We start from the raw sequence: 13,213 nt of genomic DNA, 5'->3' as shown, positions 1-13,213 counted from the left end.
CTGGAAAGCGGTTTAACTTCTTTAGCAGAAAGACCATTTTCTTTTGGGCAGGCACAGCGTCCTTGTAGTTCTGCTCTAAGTCCCGCAGAACGAAGGAGCCTGTTACCACCACGACTAAGCAGAACAGATCTCTCTGGGCTTGGGGGAGGGAACAGACTCTATTTTCAGTTGTTCTGGAGTCACTCACACTGATTGAAATCTGGCTATTGGAAACTGTCTACCCAGCTGGCGTATTAGTGGAATAACACGAGTAGTGCAATTTGTAGTGCGGGGAATGTGGGTATGGAGGCAAAGCTTGAACAGGTGGATGGGAGTGATAGGAACACTTAATTAAATATGCAAAGGCTGAATAATGGAATCTGTAAAATCTGCCAGCATCCCAAGATCCACATTCAGTAGCATTTCTGTCACCGTTTGCAAACTGCTGAATTTAACAGGTAGAAGTCAGTGCTGAATTTTGGACGTCAGCTCAGAGAAAAGGGGCTCTGTTCTGCTTCTCTCCCCAGGGCTTCAGCTGTGAGGTTATTGAGACAGTACCATTGCCGATCTACAGGTAATTAACGTTCCAGTTTGACCACATAGTTTCTTCTGCACAACGCAAATGCTGGTGGAGCTAAACTGAGATCTCGCTTCTGGAAGAAGTCTCCTTGTGAAGCGAGGAGCAGCGTTCAGGCAAGGGAGGGCACGACGCTGCTCCTTTGTACGAGGTGGGGACTCAGCCCTGGTGTAAGCCAGCTCAGCTCTGCTGAGACCGGCTGACTGGCGACCACTTGTGTTCCCCAAAACCCAGGTTCCCGCTTTCCAATGCCAGGAACCCAACGCTGACTGGAAGCGATTGATTCCAGTGCAAGTCACCTCAGGGCTTATAACTAAATATGACGCACGCTCTACCCATAAAAGCTGCAACTTCCCGTTCGTTCGTGCCGGGGAGCGCTCACACCTGCGTTAGGTGGTTACAACCAGGCAGGGCTGGAGGTAACCTCCCTGCCCCCCCTCCGGGGGCTGCCGCTGACCCGGCTGGGGCAGAAATCCGTTTTCGACTGGCCAGGCAGGATGAGCCCCCTCAGCCCGCTGCCCAGGCCTCCGACTTGACCCCGGAGCGCAGCCCGGCCCGGAGGACAGGCCCGAGGCCCGGGCCCCCCGTCGTGAGGCGGGCTCGAGTCCCCAGGCATCGCCCGGGTGCCTCAGACCCCTCGGCTGAGCGAGAAGGGCTCGCCCCCCTCCGCGACGAGGAGGGGCTGAGCGGGGCGGGCTGGGCCGGGCTTTGCGCAGCGCCAGACGCCCCGTCCTTCCGCCGCTCCGCTCCGGGAGCCTTCGCGGAGGAATCTTGCCCCACGCCGCGCTCCGTCCGGGGCGGGGCGGCGCGGCGCGCTCGGCGGGCGGCGCCGGGGCTGAAGGGGCACGCGGACCGCCGCCCGCGCCATGTCGTTCCGCCGCGCCTTGGCGCTGGCCGCCTGCGGGCTGGCCGGCGGCTCCGTCCTCTTCTCCGCCGTCGCCGTAGGCAAGCAGCCGGCCCGCGGCGGCGACGCGGAGCCGCGCCCGGGGGGCTCTGCCGCCGCCGCCGTTCCCCCCGCTTCCGCGGCGCCGCCGGGTTTGCTGCTGCTGCCGCCCGCCGCCGCCGCCTCCTGCCCGCCGGCTCCCGGCTGGATCGAGAGACCCGCCGGTACCGGCGGCTACTGGGACAGCAACTGGGACAGGTGGGTGCGGTGGCGGGGTCTCCCTCCCCCTCCTGGCCGGGGAAGGACCCCGCTCCTGGGCGGCGGCTGAGGTGAGGGGCCCGCAGGGACCCCCCCGCCGCGGGGGAGGCGGCGGGACCTGCCCTTAAACCCCTCCCGTCGGAGCCGTGCGTGGAGCAACCGCTGTCCGCCGGCTCAGGGCTGGGGGCGAGCGCCCCTCTGACGGGAAGGGGGGAAGGGGAGGCCCCGGGCACCCCCGCGGGACCCCCCCGGCCCGGCCCGGCCCGCCTCGCCTCTCACGGAGCCGGCGCCCCTCGCCCGCGGCTGAGGCGCGCTGTGGTGACCGGGCACCCGCCGTCCTGCGGGGTCGAGTCGAGAGTCCGCAGGACTCGTTTCCAGGTGAAATGTTAGGTGGTAAACTTTTCAAAGCGGAACACAGTTGAAATTCTTGAATGTTCTTGAAAATTCTTGGCGTTCTGGAGCGCCCGAGTACTCTGAAGGGACGCCTTCCCTGCGTCTGTCTTTAGTTCAGAGACTTTCCCCGCTGTAAAGGTGCGCAGATCCCTTTATTCTAGTGCTTTCATCCAGTGAGGTTGCAAAGCCTTAGGCTGGTGGTAAGTGTGAGTGCTGTGTAGAAGAAATGCCTGGTTTTTTCAGCATGGTGTTAACCATATATCAGTGTTGCTTTATGTCTACGCCAAGATGTTTCTGTTCAATAACAGCACCCTTGTGGACTAAAAACGCTTGCACGTGCTAGGCATGTATTAGGCCTGCTGTTTGTGTTGATCATGAACTGCAAGTTAGTGTTCTTAAATCCTTGTAAAGGTAATGTTGCTTTGAACCTAACTTAGTTGTGTTCTTCATGGTGTTGAAATACATTCACCTAAGGGTTAACTACATTTTTTTCTGATTCTTTAATTACAATGTGCAAATACCTGTATTGAGCTTTGGCTCATTTAGCTTCCGTCTGGTAGAATTATCTCCCCAGGGACACTTATGTCAGGCTCCAGTTTAATCATAGTAAATCCAAACTTAAGCACTAACAGATCTTTATTGTATAATGCATCCTGGTTTGATTTTTGAGATGCTACAGAATCAAAGGCTTATATAAATAGGGCTATGTACACCCTAATTATAAAAATAAAACTTTCATTAAATAACATTATACCCGGTTACACAGTTACATTGAGAGAGGTACTAAAGCTACTTGTTTAACTGCAGATCCAGGCCTTTCTGGTTCTGCTAAATGGTTGTTTTTCTTCAGGGGTTCTAAAGGACTTTTGGACTCTTGTAACTTTTTTTTTTTAACCAATTCAGGAGGTGGAGATTGTTCTGTAACTGATGTAGCTGTCACAATTGCCTGAACAAATATAGCTAGATAACACTTCATATCACCATTCATCATAGCGTACAAACAGTGGAAGTGTATTACGTAAATACATTATCAGAGATCAATTTTAGTTTTCTGCTTCTTGGTGCCTACCAGTTGGTGTGGTATGGCTTTGGCTATACCTGGTTGAAGTCTTAATTTTGATTTTTGGATGATGTTGGCAGAAACACTTAATATGTGAAGTTGTTAAATAGCTTATACACAAAGCATCTGACCACTTCTCTTTGGGGGGCAGGAGGGGAGGGTGGGGAATGATTTACAAAGTCAAGTTGTGAGCAAATAACCAGACTATTGTAATATTCTTAACAACTGATGGCTTTTCAAGTTTGAACAAAAGAATTGCAAGTATTTTGTTTTCAAACTTCCTATTGATCTCATACGATGCTATACCTAGGGTGTTGCTTTGGTCTATGCCACCTGCACAGGAATTGTACAGCTCAGTTCTTAGATAAGACTAGATATAGTTTCATTCATGTAAAATATCTGAAAGCTGTTCTAATTAAGCTTCTGTTAACTGGAAAGCTTGGTGTGGGAGGGAGAAAAAAAAGCTTTGAATTATTGGCTAAATTTCTGGGGTTCAGCTACCTTCCTATTTTTTTTCTGAGTGGTTCTTGCAAATAGTTTTATTAGAAATAAAATTAGAAATATCTGGATTTTGAAGTATGTTACAAGAATTAAAGCATTTGTCAGGCTGACTGATACGTTTCAGTGACATGCAGGGCTTCCTGGAAGGAAGGTGAAAAGGGCACTGTCATGGATTAAGTGACACTTTTGTTATAATTAGGTTTAAAGATGGTCCCCGGCGCTGCCATTGCTTTTTAGCAAAGTTCTGTCCAGCTACTATATGGGTGAAATTTTTTTTTTTTTTTTTTTTTTTTAAGGGAATGCAGAAAGCTGCATTTTTCAGCTTCTGAGTTTTGGCAACCTAAAAGAACCTACTTAAGTCTTAGCAGTATTAAAAGTTTTTCTGCTCATAAACTTTCTAAAACTAGCTTATGCTAAAAATATTGTTAAGCTTGGTTATCTACTCATGACTTGTTAAAGCATCTGTTGCTTTTCAAAGTGCACGTTACCATCGAGTAACTTCAGAGGTGCTGGAGGGGAGAGGGCAGGGCTTTCACTCAGGCATTTCTTGTTGTGTGTTTCTGCCATAGGATGAATTAATACCTATGTTACTTTACAAATGTGCTTGAATTTTTCAGACATTTTGTCTATTTTCCCAATACATCTTTCCAGCAATGTAGTTTCTACTGAATCAAAAGTATCCTGTGAAATAGCAACGGAACTTATTGTTGTTGGACTGTTGTTTCATTTTTAATGCCTTGCTGAACTTTGTTAACAGCTTAAGGAACGTGTTGAGCCTCATTATTCAATAGAAATCATGTCTTTACTAAAGCAAAATGGATGCAGAGCTTTTTAAAAACAGTATGTGAAGCAGCAGTTTTCTATGACCAAACTACTTTGTCTCAAACTGAATAAAAATTATATTCTTGATTAAAAAAATCTATTAAAAAAAAGAAGAAACAAGTTTAATTATAATAATGGAAGAATTGAGGTCTGGCATGAATTAAATAAATTAACTGTTCTTTAGGTATGAGATCAAGGGAAAGGATTTATGCTCTGAGGTGGAGAGACATAGCAAAAGGATTTGTATTAATGGGGTAGAGGATCAGTGCAGAGAGGGGACCAGAAGACTAATCTGTGGAAGATTTGGACAGGGTTGATGATGATAGTGCAGTGTTGGTGTCAGCAGCGGGAAATCTGTGGCACTAATATGTGATCCTGGGGGAGGGAGGGGAAGATCCTCTGTGCCTGGTGTCCTCTTGAGGACACCCATCAACTGTCTGGGTGATGTGCGGGAGGGAAGGTTGTGGTATGCAGAAAGGGAGAGTATTGTGCAGTGTGACAAAAGGGAAGGAAGATTAAAGTGGCGTGAGGGGAGAAAGGGATGAAAAAGATGAAAGGATAAATAAACAACTCCAGGCTGAAATATAAGAGTGTTACAGGAGAGACCTGATGTGACCTAGTTTAAAGCACAAAATAATTCGCAATGTGCACTGCAGAAAGTTGAAGTCTTTCTACGATATTGGGGGGTGGGGGCGGTTAGTCATTTGATGTAAATGTGGTTGATAAAAGTGCAAATTTTGTAGGTGTTATCACAGGGCCTTTTAGATATGGAACATTTTATTTCCTTTATGATCAGTCAACACCTCTTCCTCTTTTCTGGGGTATCATTCATGGTTAGTTTTTCTTGCCAAAAAACCTACCATTATACCTGTGACAGTCAGTGAAAATCCCAAGAGCAACTATTGAATTGACAGGAGTTCAAATATAAAGTCTCTGCTAGTGTTATAATCTTCTTGTCCAGGCGGACTGTAGCTTTCGTATGTTTTAGTGTACACCATCTGTTTGCATTAGGATTTAACTTTTTCTGTTGTGTTTGTTGCTTTTTTTTTTCCCAAGGATTAATTGAGAGGTGGCTGTCACTAAACAGCAAATTTATGTCAGTTACCTTTTAACCTAAGGCATTAACTTTTTTTTTAATGCAGACTTTTCTTTATAGCTCTCACACAATGGTTTGAATCAGTTTTGCGATACAAATGGCTAAATAGTCAATTTTAGTACTTCAGCTATATCTAGAAATAAGGCAAGACTACCCATCTGTAAAATTCCTCTGCTTTTTAGTCTCCCCTATCTAAAAGTGGTGTTTTAAATGTGTTTGTTTAGACGTGAACCACTGGCTCTTATCAACCTCAAAAAGAAAAATGAAGAAACTGGGGAAGAAGAACTTGCCTCACGCTTGGATCACTGCAAAGCAAAAGCCACCAGGCACATATTCCTTATCCGTCATTCTCAATATAATTTGGATGGCAGGGCTGATAAAGACAGAACTCTGACCCCACTTGGTATGTATTACTAGAAGCATCAGACTTTGCCTTTTCAGAAAATTGTTTTGAGTACAGGTCAGTAACTCGGCTCTGTTCTGCGTCTCACTGCCAAACCTTACCTACTTTCTGGATCCTTTGTGGCAGAAAGCTGTCATGAATAAGTTTGGGTTTTTCCATTTTTGTTCCTCTAAATCTAAACATTATAACGTGCTTTACAGAGTTCTAAACACACTTGGTTTTAGAGAAACTTCACAAAGGAAAATTCCAGTTATCTCAAGGTTGCTTGAGCAAATTTTCATGCTAGCTGACATAATTCACTAGGGCTAAGGCTTTCAAACTTAGCTCCATGACAAACTTTGGGATAGGTTTCTCTTAAAAGGTGGCTTGTGTTTCTGTTAGTTGTCTTGCTGATTTGTATATATTAAAAAAAAAAAAAAAAATTACCCCTGACTTTCCTTTCAGTTGGAGTGTTTATAATTAAATACATTTCACTTTTGCTACTCAGCACTGTTTCTGGGAATACTGCTATCAGTTACCTGAAATGAGGATAATCTCCGTCTGTGTAATCTTAATTCATTGATCCTGTGACTAGGTCTCAAATGTTAATTAGTAGTATTTTTTAATAGTGTACTTTAAAAGTAGTGGACACTTTCTTCATTATACGTATGCCAACGCTGTTTTGAGGGGGGAAGAATTTTTGTGCAGTGCTGCTTGAGGTTTGGGAATTCTGGTGCCAAATGTTTAGTATAAACACCTTTTTTCCCCCCAAGTCTTAATCAGCAGTATGTAAATAGGAATGAAATGCTAATTTCAGGACTAAGGTGCTATCTTAAACTGGTAACAAAGTATAATCTTAATCCTGTCTCATCCTGTGCTTTGGGTAAGTTACTTACACTGTCTGTTGTCTTTTCACCTACCTACCTGAAAGATGGATTAAAGCCTTCCCTGGGATGTCCAAGTGCTGTGGTTCTTAACTGTTCCAAGATGATGGTGCCTTTATGAAAAATGCCCTGTCATGTCTGAGTGGATCTGTTTGACAGAGTCTCCTCTTCTGTGCTCCCTGAACAGAGATGGCAGATGGCTTGGGTCAGCACTGTCTTTTATTGGAAGTGGCTCCCTTGGGATGGGGCTAGCAGGGATATTGAATACTTTAGTGAAAGTCTCTGAATAAGTTTAGATCCCCCCCCCCCCCCCCAATAAATAAATAAATAAAAAACCCAAAACAAACCAAGTAATTTTTCCTGCCGATGGAAATACAACTTGAAATTGTCCAGCCAGTAAGCTTGATCTGAATAAGTAGCGACTCTGGTAAAAATGTTTTCCAATTACTTTTTGAAAGGAAAAAAACTGACATTGATGGAGACCTTTTATGTCTACTGGACAACTTTTTTGATAGTTCGTGTGAGGTGCTTACATGAGTGTCACCAGTTTATATAATGAATATAATTTTTAAGGTCGAGAGCAAGCTGAACTGACTGGACACAGGCTGGCAAGCTTGGGATTAAAATTTGATCAGATTATCCACTCCTCCATGACTAGAGCAACTGAAACAACTGAAATTATAAGCAAACATCTCCCAGGTAAGTGACTTTCCTTAATTTTTTGTGGTCTTCTGATCCTTAAAACTGCTTCCAGTAGAATTCTAAGCTTGTCCTTAAGGTTGAGATGTTATTTAGCCATCTTCCAGCCCTGTGTGAATATGTCTATGTTTATAAAAAAACTAACAACCCTAATCTGCTTGTTTCCAGTTAGTCTTTAAAAATACAAGAGGGATCTGCCCCTCTGAGTGACTAGCTGCTACCTGTATGTACTGCTGCGTAGAACTCTGCTGGTTGCTCTTCACTTACGCATTGTGTAAAGCAAAGACTATCACAGGTTATCAGGATTCGCTCAGCCCTCAGTCTCGGGGGGCAATAGCATGGGAGAGAATAGGATCATAAACTCCGGTTCTTGTAGTGATGCTTGCTGGGTTAGGTAACAGGCCCTTCTTGTATGCTGTGCTAGCCTGTGTGCAGGGGAAGATGTGGCACACTTAGAGAGGTGTAGGAATTTTTTAATGTGGCTGGCTGCTTTGTTTATATGGTTTTTGGGTGGTTGTGTTTGCAGTTGGTTGGTTGTTTTTTCTGCTGTTCAGACATACCAGAATCTAAACTAAAAGATATTTGACTATAGATAATTCTGTCTGGTATTTTAGCAGATAATCAAGTATGACAAGCTGAAAGTGAGTTCTCTTAGCCATTCTGTGTTTATTTTCTTAAATGTGCTGCTTAAAAAAAAAACCAACCAAACAAACAAAAAAAACCCCAAAAACCTAAAACTAACAAAACAAAAAAACCTCAAACACCTCCCCAAACCCTAAAACAAACAACCCCCCCCAAACCCTCTTTTCTTCCTCAGAGTAAGAGATTAAAATGTTTTATGAGCTTATTAAATATTATTAACATTAATTTGCATTAATTCGCAGTAAGCATTAACTGACATACAGCTTTAGATTAACATCCTTGCGAATGCATTTCTTCAAAGTGCAGCAGACTGGGAGGACTCAACTTGCTGTGCCAGGGTGGTCTGGCTGTTCTCAGTTGGAATAAGCTTTTTCTTGCTGATGACAAAACGGTTGTGTTGAAAAGATTCACACACCTTGATAGGCCATGTGTAGACTAAAAGGGTCTTTAGGATGGAGATGAAGACTTCTTTGAAGAAAACATGAAAAATGTATTGATTGTAGAGTTGCGGGCCTGTTTGCAGTGGTATGTGAAGTAACAACTCCTTTCTGAATGTGTATTTAATATTTCAGGAGTCAAAAAAATTAGTACTGATCTGCTGAGAGAGGGAGCACCTATAGAGCCAGACCCTCCAGTCTCTCACTGGAAACCAGAAGCTGTGGTAACTTTTTACTTAAATTTTTTTTTTTCTTTACGTGTTATGTTTTGGGTTTTTTAATATACCTTATATTGACAGTAGTAGTAACTTGCAGTGTCTGAGCTGATGCTTTTCATCATAGAACTTAGATAATTGCATACTTTTCTCCTCTCCGATAAGTGTGCAGAACAGTTAAAATAACTTACAATCCTTTAGTATTAGTTCAGCCTCAAGTGTGTATCTCTGTAAAGAAGAACTGTTTAGAAGATGCAGCCCATCTGCAAATGCAGACAACGGCACATGCTGCTCTGAGCTGTGTTTAATTCTGAACTCTGTGCCATTAGCAGTATTATGAAGATGGAGCTCGAATTGAGGCTGCTTTTCGAAACTTCATTCATAGAGCTGACGCGAAGCAGGAAGAAGACAGCTATGAGATCTTTGTCTGCCATGCCAACGTGATCCGCTATATTGTGTGCAGGTATGTGTTGGATTGTACGTTCATCCATGTTCTTCAAAAGGTCTTAGTTTTACTGAAATGGTGTTGGTTTACGGCACTGCCGAGCTAGGAAATGTGTTGATTTGGCTTGTTTGAAGTGGTTGGAGATCAGTGCCTGCATTGTGAGCAGCTGCTTCTGCAACTTCATCACAGGATTAATTTCCAGATGCAGGACACATTTGAAAATTAGAAGACTTTCATTTCAATTCTACAGTGAAAATGGCTAAATTGGTGAGACTCGAAACCTGTTGGTACATCTGAACAGTCTCTTTAATACCATATGCTTCTGCTTCCCACAAACCTGAGGATAATGCCTGTGTGGACTGTTGGAAAAGACAACAGATAGAGCATCTGACTGGATGCATCTTTTTTTGAGGTGACGTGAATTTGATCTTACATAATGAAAGATTGATTTAGTTTCGGGAATTCTTTACTAATGGCAATTTTTGTATTGGGTTCAAGTTGTATTAGTGTGGTTTTGCAGTAACATCCAGTATTGGATTAGAGGGGAGAGTGGATCCTTCTGCTAACATCGAGGTTGTTCATGAAGGAGAAAACAGTTCTGGATCTTTGCCTGTCCCTGTATCCAGTCAGCTGTGTCTGTTTTATTCTTCCTCCCTATCAACAAAGCACTGTCTGTAAGGTAATTTGTCTTGAGCAGGACAGATGTGATTAAACTTTAATCTGATCAATACCTACAACAATTTCAGGTAGCTTTATTTAGCTGAGCTAGTTAAATGCTAGCCTGTCTGCTCTGTGGACTGCTTTAGAGCTCTTCAAAATTGCTATACTTAAAATTATTGATCAGGTAAACAGAATATTCTTTCCTGTGCCAAAAAATATTATTTTGCTGCTACCTAGGCTTTTTCTGAAATACTTGCATACTTTTTCTCTTTGCAGTTTCTTTCCTCTTCTTTTTAACTTCTCTTCTGTACCTTCTATTCCAGGCTATCTGATAACACAATTGAACACAATCCATGTAGTGTTCCTTTTGAATCTAGCTTGACTGTAGCTGTTATTTAATTTCTTAGCCTTTCGAAAAGACTGTCATAATAGCCAAAACCAAGTTATTCCTCAGTATTGGAGGCAAAAGATGTTTGAGACAACTTTGTATTTTCTCCAGCTGTTTACTGTAACTGATTGAACTCTTGAGGCTGTTCAGTTAGGAATTTTAGAATAGCTGGAGACTAGCTGTGATACTGTATTTCTACAGAAAGCACAAGGTACTTTTTCTTGCTGCTTCTGGGGAACGATATAGCTGACGGAAAGTAGTTCCAGTGAATTTCTTCCATAGGCACATGCAGGCAACTAGAATGAATCCTATCTCACTACCTCTTCTCTGCTGTTGTTGCATACCTACCCACGTTGGTAAGGCTAAAATAGTGCATAAGCGTGCTGTTTGCCACTTTCGCCTTGGGTCTGCGGAGGAGGCCACTGGTGTGGTGAGCCATCTTCTCTGCCTGTCCTGAACTGCGTGGCGTTTTGTGGTGCTGCAGTTGGCTCAGTGACCAACCTGAACCTATGCTGTCTGTTGTCCTGGTTGTTATGAGGTCGCTCAGAGTGCTTCCAGCAACCTGACTACATTAGAGCTCCTACCTTCTGTCAATTTGAATTAATCCTGTCTACAATAATCATATCCATCTGCTGGACTCTGCTTATGCAGCGCATTGTTGGCACTGGTCCAGTTATCAATGCTGCGTTTTTGTACCAATTCCACAAGAAAAATATTTTTTCCAAGGCTGACTGTGGAAACATTTGCATGCAAGCTGCAGAATGACCAACAATTTTCTTTTTTGTTGTTGTTTTTGTTTTTCCTTATCTGGAACAGAAGGTGATGCTGTGAGGGCATGTTAATATAACTGTTTATGAATTAATAATATATGCATTTTTTTTTTTTAATAGGGCATTGCAGTTTCCCCCAGAAGGCTGGCTGCGAATGTCTCTTAACAATGGTAGCATAACTCACTTGGTGATACGTCCTAATGGAAGAGTGGCACTTCGAACACTGGGTGACACAGGTTTCATGCCTCCAGATAAAATCACACGCACCTGAATGAGCAAAACTGATGGCTGTCCAGCAGCTGCCTCTAGTCTCTTTGCACTAGTACATTCAGCTACGGTACCACTAGATTTTTATCTGTTATGTTGGGGTGTGATGCTGTCTTAAAATGTCCTTTAGCCCCTTGCCTCCTTCATACATATTCATATCTGCCTTTCAGTCCAGAAAAGAAGAAATCTTTGTAAGCCTGAAGCTGTCCAGTCCTCAAGTATTCCCCAAAACTGAAAGCTGAGCTGTGGAATACGAAGAGATTGAATGTCTGTGTGCTCTGCAGTTGCAAGAGCACTGACTTTACCCCTACCCCACCATGAATTTCTGTAACCAAAGCTTGCTCCTGTGGGTATTTCTCTTGTGCAGGAAAGCAGTTGGTGTAGGAACTGGAAGAAACAGCCTTGTATCACACTGCAGCTAAAACTGAAGATGAGGCAGCTTGTTTCAACTCCTGCAGAACTGACAAACAGGGTATTTTGCTGTTCCAAGGACAAAGGGATAAGGCTTCAGTTTCTGTAAGCTGTTGAGGATGTACGTTTATGTTGTGTCATTGTTCCCCTCTGCCCCCAAAAAGCTCATGTAAACTGTGCCTGGAGGTTGTAAGCATAAAGCAAAGAGGGTAAAAAAAAAAAAAAAGCCAAACAAAAAAAAAACCCACAAAAACATTTGCCTCAGAGCTGTGGTGCTAGAATTAACTGCTGCTTATACTAAGTGTTCCTCCATCCTCAGGAAGTACTTTAAGCTATTTTGAACACTGTTTTTCAGTCTCGTAAAGCCTTTAACTAAAACTTTCTCTGTAGAAGGATGTAGGGATGAGTTTGTAGCAGTAAGATGGAAGGAAAGGAAAGGAGCAATCTTCTGAAAGTGCTTCCAGTTAATGACTCAGATTTTTCAGTGCTTTCTCCCACTGATTTGTATTTGTTAATACTTTGCTTTCAGAGTAGAGAAATAACACCACTGAGTTCAAGGTAGTGATATTTCAGGTCAGAGGTTCTGCAGTATTGGAGCAAACTCCTGCTTAGAACTCCTGTTGCCTGCATGGTGAAAAAGGATCTGTGGGATGGCTTTTCTAGGCCAAGTGCGTAGTACAGACATCAGGCAGAATGCTTTAAGTAAATAAGTAAGTAAGTGGCTTCTTTGTACAGCTCTGACATTGCTGGACTTGTTCTAGGAAAAATGCAGGTGGCTGAGAACTCAGTTTCATTTTTTGAGGGGAGTGTTTCATCTTAAGGATGTTTGCTAGGCACCTGAACCAGTGTAGTAAGGTGGCTCTCAGTACCTGCAATGTTGAAAAATTTCACCATGTGCATAGTCTGTCTTGGTGATAGAGCACATACTATAGGCCAGCAAACATAACTAGCTTATTTGACAAGTTCTCTTATCACCAAGAATGTTGATGAGGCCCTAAACTTGCTCCTCTCAGAGCTGTATGAAGCATAATCATGGCACACAACCTACTGAGACAAGGTTGAAGGGCTTGTTTGATACAGGACTGCTACATCAGGATGATTTAAGGAAACTGGGGCTAGCAGGGAACAAAACATGATTGTTGTGTGGGGCAAGAGGAAACCATTGTGACATATCTCTCATTGATGCAATGAGAATAATTTATCTGTTTTTGTCTATTAACTTTTTAAAAGTTTTGAATAAAATAACTGGTCTGTCTTTCTTGTCTCTTCAGTTGAATACCTGCTGTAGAAGGTACGGCTGCAGTGCGGCACAGTGACATGTGTGTGTTTCTGCCAGCTGAGCAGCCTTTGTGTCCCATGTTGCCTGCGGAAACAATGCATTTACCAGCTTTGTCCTTTTAACTCCAAATAGCTGAAAGGTAAACTAGAGAGAGGAGCTAGCTCA

The 13,213-nt window shown here is 43.3% G+C and overlaps 1 protein-coding gene across 2 annotated transcripts; it reads left to right on the top strand.

The window, feature by feature from the left end:
- Positions 1 to 1,348: 1,348 nt before the first annotated feature.
- Positions 1,349 to 13,024, top strand: PGAM5 (PGAM family member 5, mitochondrial serine/threonine protein phosphatase). Of its 2 annotated transcripts, none has more exons than XM_030026892.2 (6): positions 1,349 to 1,697; positions 5,794 to 5,972; positions 7,409 to 7,534; positions 8,749 to 8,837; positions 9,161 to 9,291; positions 11,212 to 13,024. In XM_030026892.2, exons 1-6 carry the CDS (start codon positions 1,423 to 1,425, stop codon positions 11,360 to 11,362), a joined length of 951 nt encoding a protein of 316 aa, XP_029882752.1. In that variant the 5' UTR covers positions 1,349 to 1,422; the 3' UTR covers positions 11,363 to 13,024. The 2 variants fall into 2 exon arrangements, with proteins under 2 accessions (XP_029882752.1, XP_029882751.1); XM_030026891.2 differs by having other exon boundaries at positions 1,350 to 1,697; positions 9,158 to 9,291.
- Positions 13,025 to 13,213: the final 189 nt, after the last annotated feature.

Source organism: Aquila chrysaetos, chromosome 9 (assembly GCF_900496995.4).
Source record: "Aquila chrysaetos chrysaetos chromosome 9, bAquChr1.4, whole genome shotgun sequence".
Taxonomy (NCBI): Eukaryota; Metazoa; Chordata; class Aves; order Accipitriformes; family Accipitridae; genus Aquila; species Aquila chrysaetos.
This window is presented reverse-complemented; position numbering and strand designations above follow the sequence as displayed.

Bases quoted from the DNA above. Each gene is read 5' to 3' on its own strand.
- PGAM5 (XM_030026891.2), top strand. From the start codon at position 1,423: ATGTCGTTCCGCCGCGCCTTGGCGCTGGCCGCCTGCGGGCTGGCCGGC. The intron at 5,973-7,408 runs GTATGTATTACT...ATAATTTTTAAG, and splicing joins CAGAACTCTGACCCCACTTG to GTCGAGAGCAAGCTGAACTG. The intron at 7,535-8,748 runs GTAAGTGACTTT...TTAATATTTCAG, and splicing joins TATAAGCAAACATCTCCCAG to GAGTCAAAAAAATTAGTACT.